The 17,412-nt window shown below is 55.8% G+C and overlaps 1 protein-coding gene across 5 annotated transcripts; it reads right to left on the bottom strand.

Moving 5' to 3' along the window:
- Nucleotides 1–176: 176 nt before the first annotated feature.
- PIP5K1A (phosphatidylinositol-4-phosphate 5-kinase type 1 alpha) lies at nucleotides 177–17,353 on the bottom strand. 5 transcript variants are annotated; one of them, XM_015884679.2, is made up of 16 exons: nucleotides 17,296–17,353; nucleotides 12,565–12,599; nucleotides 11,932–12,021; nucleotides 10,133–10,263; nucleotides 9,688–9,805; nucleotides 9,404–9,556; nucleotides 8,770–9,069; nucleotides 8,167–8,372; nucleotides 7,512–7,595; nucleotides 7,051–7,099; nucleotides 6,744–6,828; nucleotides 6,324–6,461; nucleotides 5,957–6,086; nucleotides 5,155–5,229; nucleotides 3,435–3,516; nucleotides 177–3,055 (listed from the first exon to the last, which is right to left on the bottom strand). In XM_015884679.2, the coding sequence occupies exons 1-16, from the start codon at nucleotides 17,351–17,353 to the stop codon at nucleotides 3,053–3,055; spliced, it is 1,737 nt and encodes a 578-aa protein (XP_015740165.2). In that variant the 3' UTR covers nucleotides 177–3,052. The 5 variants fall into 5 exon arrangements, with proteins under 5 accessions (XP_015740165.2, XP_015740164.1, XP_015740163.1 ...); XM_015884678.2 differs by lacking the exon at nucleotides 17,296–17,353 and adding an exon at nucleotides 16,661–16,685; XM_015884677.2 differs by lacking the exon at nucleotides 17,296–17,353 and adding an exon at nucleotides 15,643–16,140.
- Nucleotides 17,354–17,412: the final 59 nt, after the last annotated feature.

The raw sequence follows: 17,412 nt of genomic DNA, 5'->3' as shown, positions 1-17,412 counted from the left end.
TGGCAGACACAAATCCCCCAACAGCTGCATTCCCTCCCCAGGATCACTCCAGACCCCCACAAAGGGGCACTGAGGCCCTTCAGAACCCACCCCACAGCCCCAGGGCAATGGCGGACACACCACAACATCCCCCCCATAGCCCCTATTCCCACAGAGCAGGCGTGGAGGCAGATGGCTGCAGGAGCACGCGCTGTATTGGGGGCCGTGGTAACCATAGAACGGCCCTGAGGGCGAAACAGTACAGAGATAACACAACAACGTCCACAACACGGCACGAGCAGCTCCATGGGGACACGGACAGGGCCTTCCCAGTGCCAAGGGACCACAAGGGCCTGAATCCAACAGGTGGTGTTGGGATCCATGACCTGAGACCTGATCCGTCAGGAGGTGCTGGGATCCATTGGCCCATGCCAGGATCCACCAGCATCCTTAAGTCCATGCCAGGATCCATCAGGTAGTACTGGATCCATTAGGAAGGTGCTGGGATCCATCACATGGGGTCAGATGCATCATGTGGTGCCAGGAGCCAACACCTGGGGCTAAGATCCTTAAGTCTGTGCCAGGGATCCATTGGGTGATGCCAGCATCCATCAACCCGTTCCAGGATCAATCAGATGGCCCTAGGATCCATTTGATGATCCCAGAATGCATCATGTGGTGCCAGGATCCATCACCTAAGGGTCAGCATCCTTAAGTCCATGACAGGATCCACTGAGTGATGGCAGGATCCATCAACCCATTCCAAGACCCATCGGGCAGTCCCAGGATCCAGGTGATGGTCCCAGGATCCATTAACCCATGCCAGGACCCATCAGCTGGGGTCAGGATCCTTAAGTCCATGCTAGGATCCATTTGATGGCCCCAGAATCCATCATCGGGGGCCAGGATCCATTGGATGAGGCTGGGGATCCATCAATTGATTCCAGGAGCCACTGGATGCTCCCAAGAGCCATCAATTGATTCCAGCATCTGTTGGATGCTCCCAGGATCCACTCAGATGCTCCCAGGATCCATCAATTGATTCCAAGAACCATTGGATTCTCCCAAGAGCCATTGGATGCTCCCAAGATCCATCAATTGATTCCAGGAGCCACTGGATGCTTCCCAGGAGCCATCAATTGATTCCAAAAACCATTGGATTCTCCCAAGAGCCATCAATTGATTCCAAGATCCGTTGGATGCTCCCAGGATCCGTTGGATGCTCCCAGGATCCATCAATTGATTCCAGGATCCATTTGGATGCTCCCAGGATCCATTGGACGTTCCTAGGATCTATTTGGACGCTCCCAGAATCCACCAACTGATTCCAGGATCCACTGGACGGTCCCACAGCCCTTCCCGCTGCAGAAGGGCCCCGCGGGGGGGTTCAGGAGCCATTTTAACAGCGGTTGTCGCCACTTCCAGATGCAAAAAAAAAAAAAAAAAAAAAAAAAAAAAAAAAAAAGGCAGTTGTTCTGAAAACCCATTAAATCCATTAAACCCATTACAAAGCGAAGGTCAGAAGTTCCCATATAGAAACAACCCTCCCCCCCAAATCTCCCTACTGCTGTATGACTAACCCCGGAAAACAAATAAAGCGAAACAAAACCACTTAAATACAACTTCATAAATATTAAACCATAGGAATAAAAGAATAGGGGGGGTGGAGAGGATTGGTTTTCTTCCCTCCTGGTAAAAACAACAAAATAATAATAATAAAACAAGAAACCCGAACCATTACAGGAGATGGGAGGGAAGGTAAGAACAGCGTCTAATATAGACAGTTATTTCGGCTGTAGGGGAGGGGAGCAGTGGGGGAAGAGCCCACCTTCCTCCCAGAGCTGGACGGGGTCGGCGTGGGACAGCCCCGGGGGGCACCGGGAGCCGCAGAACCCCGTTCTGGGTATGGATAACCCAGAGAATAAGGCCATTCCGTTGGGTATTTTCAAACAAAGCTAAGAAATATAACATCCCAAAAGGGGTTGGTTGGGTTTGGGGGTTGGGTTTGGGGTTGTTTTCAGAGGGTGGTTTTGTTTTTCCTTACAAAAATATCAGGTGGGAGATGGGAGGGAATCGGCACCAAAATGGCAGCACAAAGCATCCCCCCCATCTGCACCATCACATTCCTGGCTTCCTCTGCACACAGCAACCCCTCGTGTTGCTCTGCAGGGGCACAAATACATCCCTTTGCTTCTTTTTTTTTGTTCCCCAATATATATATATATAGATATATATAAAAAGAAGAAAAACCAATGGAGGATTCCAACCCATGGGGAACGCAGGGTGGAGTCGCTTCCTTTCCTAGCATATAAAACCAAAACAAGTGTTTGAGCTGCAAAATGCAGCTCAGCCCCAATGTCGGGGCTGCCGGGTTGTGGCTGTTTGCTGAACAAATGGTGCTGGATTCCCAAAGCTGAGCTCAGCGCAGAGATCTCCATCCGCAAAGGGACACTGAGGGGACGCGGTTCTCCTGCTCAGAGCTCCACAGGACGTCCCGCTTGTGGGTCACACGGAGCAGAGCTGCAGTGCAGCGCAATGCAGAGGGGAAGGGCTGCAGCTGAACTGACGCCGACATTAAAAACTCGTTGGAAATACAAAAGATGAACACGTTGCTCCGTTGCTCCGTGTCAAAACTGCCCCGGGGAGGACACAACTCCCATAGGCTGCGTGTTCTGCAGCGGCAGCATTGAACAATGAACACCTTGGAAGTCAGATCCCTTTTCCAAAGGCCTTCGGACCACATGAAGCAGTTCCTCCTCTTCCTCCTCCTCTCCCCCCAGCTGGCTGCTCAGGCCCTGCTGGGTTCAGGTAGCAGCACAGTGCATGGCGGGCTGTGCTGATCCAATCTGCTCGGCTGCCTGCACCTTGCAGCCTGGCTCTGCTGGCTCTCAGCTTTCTATCCAGGTAATACTTCAAAAGAAAAGAACAAAACAAAACAAAAAAACCCAAAACCAAAATAAAAAACAACAAACTAAAAACCACAAAAGGTCAGCAACGGGGCTGAGCACTCCTCGGAGCGCAGAGACCACGCAGAGCACGGAACATCCGCTCCCATCGTTGGCTCAGTGCTGCCTCACTGCAATGAGAAAAGAGAGGGAGATGAGGGGGGAAGAGCAGCAGCAGGGCTCTGCTGCCTGGACTGACACACAGGGCAAAGGTGGTGCTCCCCAACCACCACCTCTCCATGGTCTGGGGGGCTCTGCAAGCATTTATTGGCCTTAGAAAGGCTGTGTCTAGCTCTTATCCCCACCACCTGATCACTCTGGGTGCCCAGGAGAGCAGCACCTCTGCTTCACCTCCTGCTTTAACCACTGTGGGGCAGTGGGCACTGCCTGGCTGCACGTGGTATGGGGTAGATGAGACCATCATGCACACAGGAGGATGGGGATCTGCCCCCCCCGACTTCCCCCACCCCCCCACACAGCCACTCAGCCCCTTCCTCCAAGGGCACTCACAAAGCTGATCTCTGTCTCCTGCAGCTCTTCCAGCTGCTCCCTCAGCTCCGAGGAGTGCTCAGGGACGGACGGTCCTGGGGAGCTGTGAGGGAAACAGAAGGGGAAGAGCTATGGAGCAACATTTAAATGGGAGCGATCACATAAAGTCACCTTCTCTTGCTGCGCCCAGCACACAGCAGAGCACCCCATGGAAGGGGTTAGAACTGAGCTGCAACACCTGGACATCCAACCAAAGCCAGTGAGGTGAGCACCCCCTGCCAGAACTGCCATGGAGCCCGTGAGCACCGCAACGTTGTGATGAGGACCTGGGGGGAAAGCAGCAAGGGGACATAAGGGCCACAGTGCTGAGATGAGTGCCAGGCACTGCACCAGGGCACTGCTGTGGGAAAAGCTGCTGGCAAAGCTCTCGTGCAGTGAATGGGAGTGACATCCTACAGGATGTACCCCATGGAGCTGTATCCTATAGAGCCACAACCTCTCCATTCGGATGGGATGCTCGGTGTTGGTTACAGTGTGTGCCCCCCCAGGACTCGATTGGGGACAATCCCAGTGCTCATGGCACTAAGATGTCCTCCTCAAATGCAACCCAACCATCCCCAGAGCTCTTCACCAGGGGCTGCAGCCCAACAGCTGATGCTCCCAGTGGCTCATGCTGGTGGCTGAAGGCCTCAAATCTCAGGACCCTACGCCGGAAGCTGAATGACAGAGCTGGGCTGGAGCACAGGGCTCCCATATATCTCAGAACCAAGCGTGCTTCAAAGCACCATGAACACAGAATCAGGCTCAGAAACAATAGATTGGAAAAGACCCTCGTGGTCATCAAGTTCAACCATCAACCTGACCAGACTCAAGAGTTACCCAGTGCTGAGTCCTATCTCCGACTGCAGGCGGACCCTTTCTGGCCATCTCATTTGAGTCAGTGCTGTTCAGATGCTCATTGGCACAAGCTGTGCAATCCAGCTGCTGAACACACCATCAGCCCTCAGCTTTGATCCCAGCACCACTCCCAGCTGCAGCAGTGCTCCAAGAGAAGCAATGAGGGCAGCATTCACCTCACTGCATCCCCAGGGCATCCCAAGGGACCACATGCATCGAGCTCCCCTCTCTCTCTGCATGAAACAGGACTCACCCATGTCTGATCTGACAGATGGGCATCACGAGCAGCATCCATCCCTTGCTCAGTGTCACACCCTCCTCTGCAGCCTGGAGCTTTGCAGCAGGGCATGCTGCTGCTGCACTAAAGCAGCTCTGGAGCAGGCTGGCCCTTGCCTGCCCGCTGCACCCTGCTGGGCTCACTCACTTCAGGTTCTCCCCCCAAGAGTGGCAAAAAGCCCTTCAGACCAACTGCTTCCTCAGACGTTCCTCTCTAACCCCCTTCCAATGACGGATGTTGTTGGTCCAGAACAGCACCTGTCAACTCCTTCTGTCCCTCTCGGGGTTTCCAGAGCTCTGCAACTCTCCCAAAGTCACCAGAATGGACTCGAGCCTCTGGCGAGATCTCATGGTCCTCAGGATCCCCCTTCATGAGAGAAAACTGCCTGCTCCATATCCAGCACCCCTTGCTGCCAGCAGGGCTCAGTGGCACAATGCTCAGCTGCCTGCAGGGCACAGCACCCAGGGAGAACCACGGGCAGCACAAGGCAGAACCTCGGGGCACATCTCCCCAATTACACCCTCCGGATGGGAGAAGCCCTCCGGCAAAGCGAGGTTCCTCCCTCACCTAGACAGGAAGTCAGCAGTCCTAGTGCAATCCTTTGCTGAGCTGTCGGCTTTGTGCACCTGCACGCCCACTGACCTACACAGAGATTGAAGGAGAGACACCCATAGTTAAGGACACAGAACTCCTCGGGCATGCAGACGGACTGGGAAGGAGCAGCTCTGGTTTAGGATCCCTACAGTGAATTTTACAGGTTTTAGAGAGGGAATAAAAGGTGTAGATTACAATTGTATCTCATCCTCCTGCAGCTGAGGACAGAGCAGACGCTTCCATCAGTGCCGCAGTGTAGGAGTAAGGAAGGTGGGTTACAATGGCTTCCAGAAAGAGAAGTGACCACCTCTAAACTTCTATGCATGGGATCGTGCTCTGACCACAGCTCCTCCTCATAACCCTCAGTTCTCACCACTGGGCAACAAAGGGAAAACTCCATGGCAGCCATCTGCTCCTCAGCCATGCACTGCAGCTCCAGGGGCACCCAGAGACACATACAGCCCTGTATGTAACCCATGCCCTCCAGCACTGCGCTGCTGCTCCTGGTGCACATCCTGGCAGCGCCATATTCATCGTCATAACCAGCACAATTATCTCAGCTCCAGGAAGAGCCCACCAAGCACAGAACACACAAGGAACTAAAAGCTGCTGGGACAGCCGCACAGCCCAAGCAGAGATGCAAAATCATGGTGTCCGCAAAGGTCTGCATGTGGGATGTGACAATGCTCCCTCCTCACACATGCTCAAACCGACAGCACTGAGCTCACTCACTGCACAGGGGCTGCTCATGCCAGGGACCCCCCCAGAGCCACACCTGTTTGCAGGTGAGTGGAGACCTCCGCTGCCCAAGGAAGAGGTGGACAAAGTGGTGGCGACGGAATCACTGTTGGCTTCATCCACTGGCAGAGTCCTGGGCAGGAGATCCGGGCGACCGAGGTGGGAACCTGAGTTGAAATACACACTGTTCCACCACCTGCACGAGTGGTGCAGGCACAGCCCCACGTAACCACGGGATGTGGATCCCACCCACGACATCTCAGACCTGTGAGCACTGCAGGACCAGCCCTGGGCTGTTTCCAAGAGGCCAAAGCAGTGCTGCAAAGAAAGCTCTGCCATGCCAAAGCTCAGCAAGCTGAGGAACACCTGGGAGGCGTTTCTCTCCCCCCAGCCCAGACACCAACCTTGCTCCACGTCTGCCTCTGTTGTGACTTGTGCTTTTGCCTCACACGACACGTGCAGCTGGGAAGGAACTCCTCCCTGACAGCTCCGTCGAGGAACCGCGGTGCCAGAGCGGCTCTTCTTGGAAGGGGATGGCTTCACTTCAAGACAAAAACACAACAAGGCAGAGCCTCGCTACTGCACACAGCTCAGGAGGAAGAGATCCAACACGGCCATGTCCCAGCTGACAAACGGGGACACACTGATGGGTGAAGCAGCTCCGTGCGGCCACGTTTGCAAAGCAAGAACAACACAGGAGGAAGGAGGAGGGAACCCAGCACAGCAGGATCCCTCATGTCCTCACACACTGCTGTGCCAACCTCCCCAGTCCCAGCTGCTGAGCACGAAGCCAGGCACAGCAGCACCCCACATGGAGTACTTACAGGGTATCTTCTTGAACACTGTGTTGCACATGAAGCGCTGGAATCTTTCAGCATAGAAGCTGGGTCTGTGCACGGATACGGTGTCCTGAAAGGGATGAGCAGTGTGGGAATCTGCACTAGTCAGTGATGGCAGTTAGCAGCAGCCTCCCCCAGCCCTGACCTATGTTGGCCTGGGAACACTTCCAGGCACCCGGGCACTACTGCTTTCATGTAGAAGAGAAACACACTGAGCCCTTGGAAATCCAGGGCACAGTGCAGAATGGCCACAGCGAGCTGAACAAGGGAAGGTGCTGTGCTTGCTGCTTACCCCGTCGTGCACAAGGGCCTTCCACGAGTGCTCCAGCTTCTTCACAAATCTGACAAAGCAAAGAACAAAGAGCAGATGTCACACCTATTTGTGCACAGTGTGGTGGCTGCACAGCGCTGAGCTTCTCCTCTGACCAGCAGCACCCGAGCAGTGGCTGTGGCCATTCTAAGCCACTGTTTGTTTTCTCTTCACTGCTTCCTGCATACAACAACCCACTGAGCACAGAAATAACCCCAGTCAGAGGCAATCCCTCCTGGGAACAGGAGGTAAATGCAGTAAACAAGACCTGGAAACCGATCCCCAAACACCCAACTTCAAGAAAACAACAACAGAGAAGTAAAGGCAGACAACAAGACACATCTTAACTCCCTTGGAAAGGCAGTTCTCCACACAGCAGCACAGCCAGCAGCACAAAGCTGTGCCCCCCAGGTCACACACGGCCCCCCCTCAGACTGCCCTACCTGTAGGACTGCAGCACATCAATTATGCCGACATAGAGGAGCAGCCTCTCCCCCTTGGCGTTGCGGGCAGGAATGCCCCCCATCCTGCAAGGACAGCACAGCGTGTGTTGGTGAGGTTTGCTCCACCTGCCCAAAGCCAATCCCTGCTGTGCAGTTTTGTTGCAGACTGATCCCAACCCGCCCATGAGGAGACCAAGCAGCTGCAGGGAGCTGCTGCTGCTGCCTGCAGGGGTGGTGGCAGCAGGGATCAACCACAGCATGAAATCACAGAATGGCTGGAGCTGAAAGAGATCCTGAAAGGGCACCTCATCCCCCCCCCCTCCATGAACAGGGGCACCCACAGCTCCATCTGCACTCACAGCTCACCAGCCTGCCCATGGGGGTCTGCAGGAATGGGGCACCACCACCCTCACACCTCTGGGAATCCTGTGCCAGCACCTCATTGTCCTTCTCATAACCACTGTCTTTACTGTGCTCTGCCAAAGCCTTCCTCTTTTAGCTGGGAACTGTTTCCCCTCATCCTGCCACACAGACCCTGCTGAGGAGTCCATCACTTTCTCTTTTAGAGCCAAAGGAAGCAGCGATCTGAGGCTGCCAGCAAGCAGTGGGCACCCCAAAAACCCAGATGCCCTGAAGCAGAGCAGCACACACTCACTGGTCATCTGTCTCTATGGTGCCTCCCCTCCGGGCCTCCCCCTGGATGGACTCCATGGCAGTGGAATACAGAGCTTTCTGTGCTGCGGGTCGCCTCGTGTCGGCCTGGGACATCCCGTCTGCCATCGTGTGCTCCCTCTGCGCCAGATCCATGTTATGGATTGCCACCAGCAAACTGTAATCCATGATTTTAAAGCTCTGCAGGACCTGGGCAAAAAGCGAACAAAGGCTCATTGCCACTGTGAGCCCCATCAAGCTGCTGAGAGGGCACACACAGCAGTGCCAGCGGTGCCGCCTGGACCCCCCCAGCACAGCTTTTAACCCACAGCCTGCCTCTACAGATGGCAAAGGGAGCACCAGGAATGCCTGCAGGAGGACTCAGGGCAGGGACAGCACTCTTGCACAGCTGCTGGCACTCTCAGAGCTGAGCCCACTGACCCTGCAGGCCTGGCACAGGGAGAGGGCAAACAGCTTCCAGCCCACAGTGCTGCCAAACAGTACAGTGTCCAGCCAGCACCCCTGGGAGAGGATGCAGGACTGCTGGGTGCCAGCCCCTCCTTCACACAAAGGTTCAAAAAGAACTCCTCTCAGACCCCACACTTACCAAACAATCTCTCTGCAATGTTTTGCACAGAGCATTATACATGTCTGAGTCTAAGAAGAGGCCGTCGGGGACGTCCTGCATAAAATCCAAGTCCTTGTAGGTGGGGAAAACCTTCTCCCTCTCCTTCTGGGATGCTCTGCGTTTGTAGGTGGAGCCCTTCAGGTCGTATTTGAGGTGCATCTTGACAGAGCGTGGCAGCAGGTTGTTCATCACCACAATGCGGATGTTTTTGCCCCCGGCTTGGACGCAGTACAAGCCATAAAACTTGGGCAGCAGTGTCCTTGGGTTCTGATTCAAGTTCTAGAAGAACCAAAGACACAGAAATGCCTTCAGCCTGGCTATTCCCATTCCACCCAGCAGAGCTGCTCACTCCTCCCAGCAGGGCAGGCAGCAGTTCAAAGCATTTGCCACAGAAACAAAGGGATGAGGGTGGGGAGGGGGGGGTACAGGCTGGTGCTGCCCACTGTTAACATCTCACTGCAAAGCTGAGGGTCAGATCAGCCCATGAGTGCATAAGAACTCCCTGCTCACACACATGGGGACACGCAGGACCCTGTGCTAGGCTCAGGGCACACAGGTTAGCAGGGAGCATGAAGTGTTATGTGCAAAGGAAGCCTCTCCTGGCCTCACTTACCATATAGTAGCCAGGCAGCAGCTTCTGCAAGAACTCTGCCTCTTTGTGCTGAACTGTCTTGATGATAAACTCGTCGTCACTGGACACGTAGAAGAGGGATCCACTGGCCCCAGAGTTTGAGAGCTCAATGAGGGGCTCACTGCAGAGCGAGTACTGAGGGGGAGAGGAGAAAAGCAGAGGTGGAACACAGCAGCATCCACTGCTGTGCTTACAGAGCTCCCCACAGCTCTGAGCAGAGATAGAGCACAACCCCCCACCCCAAAGCCCCCCCAGCAGTGCCATACCAGGTAATCGTCCGGCCGGATCCCAAACAGCTCCCGGAAATATCGGAAGGCCACCGGGGCGTAGGTTTTAAACCGGAAATCGTTGTAGTGGTGAGCTGGGGTGAGGTTACTGCCTTCACTGCTCGAGGAGAGAAGGACACACATGGGTTTGCATCACATATTATGGGTCTATCTGAGAAGCGAAGCCCACTCTAACCCTAAATGCAGCCCAGGGGCAGAACGGACCCACTGTGGAAGGATGCAGAGAGGCACACAGCAGCACAGCTGCATTTGTTCAACAGACCTATGGGGGTCACAGCAGAAACAGAGCTGCTCTGCACGCAGTGCCTCTACTCAGCACTGCTCCTCCAGCTCTGCTGCTGCTTCCTAAACATGAGCAGGGATGGGGACTTAACGCTGCTACGGCTGCTAAAACACAACAGGGAGGAAGAAAGCAAACACTGACCTTGGGAAGAAAATACTTTCTACTACGTAGAAATCTTGCATGAGAACATCTCTTTCGGGTTTAGTGCTCAAGCTCCCAACCGTGTGAGTTATGCCCAGCTGGATGGCGCCTTTCAAGGCTGATGACGTTGTCTGGAGGAGCAGAGAGAACAAGTTAGGCAACATAAGTGGCCGACTGGGAAGAGGAATGAAAGGAGGTAAAGGAAAGAAAGCTCCATGCTCAGCATGTCAGCGGGGCACTCCACAGCCACCACCTCTACCTGCTGGTTTCCTTCTCAATGAGCAGCACCACTCTCTGGCTCTGTCCCAGGGCAGCCTGCACTGGGCAGGGATCAGCAGCAGGAGGAACACCTCCCTGCACCCACCCCAGTAACATTCTGCCCAGTTCTGGCTGAGCTGTGAAGGACCTGAGCTGCAATTTCATTGCTCCCCCACACCCTGCGCTTAGAGGGGTGCTGACCTCGTTCCCCTGTCACCAAACACAGCAGACAGCAGCTCAGTGGGGCTGCAGAGCACACAGCACATACTGCTCTCCTGACTGGTGCCAGGCTGGGGCTCTTTAGCCTTAAAGTTCGCTATCATGTCAAAATAAGGAGTGCAGATTGGCAGCCACTCCTGCACCCCATGCATGAGCTGGCCCAGAACAATGCCAGCCTGTGTTCCTGAACAGCTGCTGACATCAGGAGTTCTCCTCTGTGCAGCACATGACCTAACCTCGAGCCACCAACTCACACTGCCCTTCCCAAAGCAGCCCAACAACCCACAACACCCCGTTCCTCTCCAGCTACCTGCCTGCATTCCCCATTTCCTTTGGTTTCCTAGGGGAGGGAGGAAGAATGCAATTCCTTCCCCCCCCACCCTGTGCTGCCTGACCACAGCTCTCAGCTCAGCCCTGTCTGTGCTGCTGCCTCGCTGGTGAGAGCACAACAGCACAGAGCCACGTTGCCAAGGAACAACTGCTTCCCTCCTCCATCCGGCAGCGAGCCGGGCCGAGCAGCAGCTGGCCGCCTGTTTATCATCACTTCCACGGGGGAAAGAACGCTAGAAAAACAACTCGCCACCCCTGGAAAAAGAAGGGATGGAAAAAAGGCAGCCTGCCCAGTAATCTCATTCCCAGATCGGTCCATGCAGCTCCAGGGGCCCTCGCAAAGAAAACACTTCAGGTATTTGGTGGCAGTTTCTGTTCTGTTCTCCTCCCATTGCTGCCCAACCTCCATCCCCGGGTTTCACATGGAACCAGAAGGCAGTGAACGTGAAGCCAGTAGTCGGTGCAGGACAGACAGTGCAATACAACTTGGCTTAGCAGGAGCAGCACAGCTCCAACTCCTGCCCTGCACTCCACATCCTGACCAGAGCAGCTCTGGGGTAGAGATCTGGATGAGAAGAATTGCCTGCACCAAGTGCAGTGAGCCCTCATCTGCTCCACCTCCCCCCCCAGAGCCAAACTCACATCAGAGGAAGCCACTGTCCCCGTGAAGCCCAGTGAAGTGGAAGCAGCATCTACAGAACAGCCGCAGTGACGAAGCCCCCAAACAATCTCCCCTTTGTAAAGCACATTCCAGGAATGCCACGAGATCTGCAGGAAGGACTGTGCCCCAGGAGCAGAAGAGGCCTAGGAAGTGCTGCCAGTGGGCAGTGCTTAGAAGTCCTCTCCTTTTGAAGGTTATAAGAGGAGCACACAGCCCACTACACTACGCTCTCTCTGAGTGACCATTGTAGCCATCACAGCAGCACCCAACAGCCAGCCAGGCTGGGATCCACATTACACCGAGCAGGAGATCCATGCAGCACATCTCTCACCTTCTTATAAGTGGTTTCACCTGTAGAATCCACTCCTCTGTGCCCTTTCTTTATCGTCTGGGAGCCTGGCTGCCCTGAGGAACCCGGCATCTGGGATGGAGGAAAAGGTGGTAAGAAGGGGGGGGTGGTTCAAAACACACCATGTTCCCAAAGCACCCACTCCAGCAATGCCATCCACACAGCCAGGACTGTGCTGTGCCCAGGGGAGCAATGAGCATCAGCACCTGCAGCCAGCACAGGGCACTGAGCACATCTGGGGGATGCTTTGTTCACCATCCCTGCTGTCACAAAGCCCAGCACCCCACCGCCTCCTTGCCAGCAAGGCCAGCTCCCTGCGGAAGCAGCTTAGGAAAGCTGCACACACAGCCCTGACTCACGGCCCAAGAACTCACTTGGCTGCCTCTCTGGTTTAAGCACACGCTGCTGACTACAGCACAGAGCACAGGGCTGGCTGCTCTGCTGGCTGGATGCCTCAGTCCCAGCACAGCGAGGCTTGTCAGGGGGAACCCAAAGGCTGCGCTCACTGCTGTGCTACCCCTGGCTTCCCTGCTCCCTCCCCAGTCCCATTTCCAAGTCAGAAATTGGGTGTTTGGAGCCGTCCAGCAGCACTTCACCTCTTGGCCACAAACTTACCTCTGGGGTGAGTGACTTCTTGAAGGCAGACGGCCCTGTGGGAACAAACAGAGCTGCAGTCAGGAGGAGGGAAGCAGCACCAGGCATCGCACAGCAGCACAGCTCTGTGCATCCCAGAGACATCCAGCAGCAGAGGAGCACCAAACACAGCTGCTCCTTCCCAACAGAGGGTCTGGGGGGGGTTATGGGCACAGGGACCCCTCTGCGATGTGTCTCTGTGCCTCAAAGCTGCTAGACAGACCAGGCCCAACGGTGGGCACAGAGAACAGCGGTTTGGGGCCCAAAGCAGGCAGACCTGGCTGCTATTTCCTTGTTGTTTCTTCTGCCTGCTTCAGGCACAGCAGGGTTTTGTATGGGAGCTGTGACAGCACCCAGAGCAACACCCCAAGCACAACAACCCCACTGCAACGCATCCCCACAGCCAAGCAGCACCGGGATAAGCATTACAGCACATAGACCCCCATGTTTCAGCCCTATGGAAGCAGAGACCTTTCACACCTCCATGTTTCAGCCCTACCCTTGGAGATCTTCTCCATGACCCTGTAATTCCTTGTGGGAATGGTTATAATTCCTTGTGGGAATGGTGGGGGATGGGTTGGTTGTTGGGCTCGATGACTTTGGATATCTATTCCAACCCTAATGATCCCATGATCCCACTTAGGGACACAGATAGTGGGCACAGTGGGGATGGGTTGGGGGTCAGACTTGATCTTGGAGGTCTTTTCTAACCCTTATGATCCTCTGATCCCATTCAGGATGTGGTTAGTGGTGGGGATGGGTTGGTATTGGACTCAATGGTCTTTGATGTCTTCAGCCTCAACAATTCTGTGCCTCTGTGAGTGAGTGTGGGGGGGAGGGTGATGGGCTGACAGCTGGATTTGATGATTTCAGAGGTCTTTTGCAACCCTACTGATTCTTTCCCACTTGCCAAATCCCAACCATGTCAATACAGCACCTGTTCAACAGCAAATACATCTCATTTACATCTTTTCAAACACTGAATTTGTCAGTAATGTAAACTGAAACCGCCCAAAACCCCCAAGATCCCAACAACCCCATTGCAACGGCAGCAGCAGCCTCATCCCCTCGGAGATTAGCTGTGTTAATATTTAATCACCCATGCAAATCCTCGTTCCATCAGGATTTAACCACAGCTCCCTCAGAGCAGCAGATCCTCACTGTGCTGCCTTAACCCCGCAGCACTGAGGGGGAACACAAGCCAAGCCATGAGCTCATATCCAAGCCCTGCTTGCTCAGAGGGTGCTGCTGGGGGGTCTGGCTGGCCCTGAGACTCCAGGCTGTGTTGGTGTCCCTGGGAACACCACCATAACAAGGCAGTGATCACAACAGCACTGAGGGCAGGAGCAAGGCTGAGATTTCCATGCAAACAGCCTTCGGTTCCCTCAGCCTGAGGGAGGTTTTATAGCTGGTTTTGTTTGCCACGTTCCCCCTGCACACACACACACACAGAGCCTGCTCGGAGAAGCAAAGGTGTTAAAGTGAGAGCTAGAAGCAAAACACAGCAACACAGCTCAGGAGAGCACACAGTTCTGGATCTGTTTGAACCAAACAGTCCCTCAACTGCAACTGCAACCCAGGCTGACAAACAGCAGCGGGATCCAAGGGTTCACTCTGGACAGAGACAGCAGATTCAGGTTAAGGTCACATCCAAAACCCAACTGGCCCTGTCCCATCACAGCCACCTTTTCCTTTCACTCTCAAAGTTGGGCTCAATCCCTTTGGTGCAGCAGTGGCTCCTCCAGCTGCAGCTGCCCGAGGGCATTTTCAGCCCCAATGTCTGTACATCCCAATGGGGAGTTACAGCTGGAAAAACCAAAGCTGAGCACAAGAAATGGCCGCAGCACCTCATCCGAGGGGCTGGGAGATGCTTTGGTGGCCCCAGCACCCACCAGGAGGCACAGCAGCATGTAGTACGGACAGCAATGACACTCTCAGCGCTGCAGCTCTACATTTAAAGCCAAACCGAGTTTAGCTGCAATTCTGCTGTTCTCAGACAAAAATAAACAAGCCAAAACGTCAGCACAACCAAACACGGAGCCAGCACCCAACCAGGCCGGGATACGGCACAGAGCTCAGAGACACCACGATGCACCCAGTGGGGTCAGAGCGTGGGGCTGCAGCAGGGAGGGCTTCTTTGCAAAGCCAAACAAGGGGCACGGAGAGCACACAGCAACCATAGCACGTTGGGTTGGGGAGCACCGTGTTATGGGGGCCCCAAAGCCGTCATGGTTTGGGGGGGACGGCATCGGTTACCGCGCAGGAGGTGCTGTGTGCAGTGCAGTGCTTCTAACCTCTTCGGAATGACACCACCGAGCAGCATAAAAAGCTGAAATCTGAACAAGGGGGAAAAAAAGAGAGGTTAAAAAGAGGTGGGTAACAGGTTTGGGATGGTTGGTCCTCGAGAAAGGCAGAGGAATGGGGAAAGAAAGGCAGCAGTGCCACCCTGGCAGCCCTGCTGTGCACAGAGCTGAGCCGAGAGGCTTCAGGGATGGGGATGTTTGTAGTCAGAGCTGGGAGCATCCCAACGCTGGGAAGCACTGCAGGACTCAGATGGTGCTTTGGGAATGTAGGTCAGCCATAGGGGATCCCCGGGAGCAGCCTGTGAGTGAGTGAATGAGGCAAGAGTCCATAGGGATGGAACAATTAATCACCGTGCGGTGCTGGGAGCAGAGCAGAGCTGTGACAACACAAGCAGCAGCTTTTACTTTCCATAGAGAAACCCCGGTCAATGCGGGGTCAGCGCTGGCCCCAAAGCCACGCGGCTCCTATCCCCATAGATGAGCTCCCATTCAGCCCCACACAGCAGCTCCCCCCTCTGTCGCTCTGGCTGCTCTCCTTTGTCTCCATCCCACTCTCAGCCCGGCTGATCACGGCTCAGCACCAATGGGAGCAGCTCCCAACGCTGCCTAAAGGCCACCCGGAGGTCTGTGTGTGCTCAAAGAGACGCAACATGAAGTCACCGACGTCCCCACATAAGATGAAGGGCCGCCCTGACATCCTGCTTGCTGAACTCGCTCTGCCCCTCTTCTATATGGATGAGCCGCTGTCCGCTCTCACCCCTCCGGGATGATTTCCTCCTCCAAAGGGATGGAGCCATTGAGAGCAATTCTTTTGTCTGCGGCCGCCGGGGAGGGGCCCGAAGGCCAGAAGGGTGACAATGAACTCCCAGCTCTCTCTCTCTCTCCAGGCTCCATCCTTACAAAGCACAAAGAACCAAAACGATCGAAATCCAGCATTAGCATTTTTGGCAAAGGGCCGTTTCAAAGTGAAAGAAGCAAAAGGAGAAACCCTCCCCCGTGTGATTCCCCGGGAGCAGGAAGGGTGGGACGCCCCGATCCTTCCGTCCCAGTCATTTCAGTTGCGAGACTCTGTGAGTAATCAGCCCTGGGGTGAACCACGCACGGCCCAGGGGGGGCACCGAGCTGTGGGGCCGGCTTTAGGGTTTACCTATGGAGAAAGCAAAGCTTTGTGCCCTGAACAGTCAGCCCCACATCCCGGCCCCACATCCCTTCCCCACATCCAGCGGGGTCTGAGATGCTTTAAGATTTTGCATTAGAAAAAATAATGCCCCGTACCCAGAGCAATCAGCCCCACAACCACCGACCACCCCCCCCGACACCCCCTTTAGTCTAAGAGAGGCCCCAGAGATGGGATGAGAGCTTTAAATGCTGCACTGCTGGGGATCAGCCGAAGTGAACGCACTTCACATCACGCAGCTCTGCCACCAAGATTGAAACCCAGCAGGAAAAACACCCTGACCAACACCAGACTGCCCTGCAAAGCAAACGGCGGCGCAGATCCCAGCAGGGAGGGAGAAGAGGTTGAGACTCGTGCACTTCTATCCCATGTGAAGCTCTCCACGCTCTCTGAGCTTTATGGAGGCGGCAGCTCCTCCTCCGGGTGAGAGAGGTGAGATGTGTGACATCTCCGAGCTCCCAAAGGGAACTCAAAGCACGGCGGGAGGAGAAAGAGCAGCTTCACCCTGAGCCGGCAGAGCCACGGACCCCCCCATTCCTCACAGCGCCGTGGGAACAGCAGGGAGCACCAACAAAGGGGGCGGGGAGGGGGCACAGACCCATTTCCAGAGGCTCCAAATGAGGAGCGCGATGCCAGGAGGCCGCCGAGATGAGGCCCCGCTGGGCAGCAGCCCCCCAGCCGTCCCCCTTTGGGCAACCAGAAGCTCTCCGTGCTCTGCCCTGCAATCAGGAACGGCCTCAGCGCTCTGTGCCAGGGACGGCGGTAGAAATCACTCCGGTTCCACGTCCAGCATCCCTAAACCAGACCCATTACCACCAACTTCGAAGGCAATAAGGAGTGTAAGCCCCCTCTCAACACTGACACGGCCGAATCGCAGCTCTAAGTGCCCCCCATCATCCCTACCCCGGGCCGAGGGCAGCCCCACACCCCCCATATCCCCCACATACATCACTATATGGTGACCAACCCCCCTCCCCCCCACACGGTGCCAAACGGCCCCACAGCCCCCAACGGCCGCGACACCCCACCGGGCAGGGGGAGACCGTCACCTCAACCCCCCCCCCCCCCCCCCCCCCCCCCCCCCCGCCCCCCCCCCCCCCCCCCCCCCCCCCCCCCCCCCCCCCCCCCCCCCCCCCCCCCCCCCCCCCCCCCCCCACCAGCCGCTCCTCGTCCCTCCGGCTCTCAGCTCCGCCTCCCCCGCCGCCCCCGGGCCCGGCCTTAGTCCCCCCGTACCCCCGAGGCCGCCGCTGCTGCCGCTGCTGCCCCCCGACTCGGGCCCCGCCGCCGCCATCTTGCCGCCTCCTGCGCCCGCCGCCGCCTCGCGCGAGGCCACGCCCCCTCGGTACCACC

Source organism: Coturnix japonica, chromosome 25 (genome assembly GCF_001577835.2).
Source record: "Coturnix japonica isolate 7356 chromosome 25, Coturnix japonica 2.1, whole genome shotgun sequence".
In the NCBI taxonomy this organism is placed as follows: Eukaryota; Metazoa; Chordata; class Aves; order Galliformes; family Phasianidae; genus Coturnix; species Coturnix japonica.
This window is presented reverse-complemented; position numbering and strand designations above follow the sequence as displayed.

What these genes read in the sequence shown, in the direction of transcription:
- PIP5K1A (XM_015884674.1), bottom strand. Translation starts at nt 15,105, where the DNA reads ATGCTCCCAGCTCTGACTACAAACATCCCCATCCCTGAAGCCTCTCGG. An exon ending in GAAAGTATTTTCTTCCCAAG is followed by an intron (nt 9,806 to 10,132) that starts GTCAGTGTTTGC and finishes CTCCTCGAGCAG; the next exon opens with TGAAGGCAGTAACCTCACCC. An exon ending in AGTGTTCAAGAAGATACCCT is followed by an intron (nt 6,462 to 6,743) that starts GTAAGTACTCCA and finishes TTTGTCTTGAAG; the next exon opens with TGAAGCCATCCCCTTCCAAG.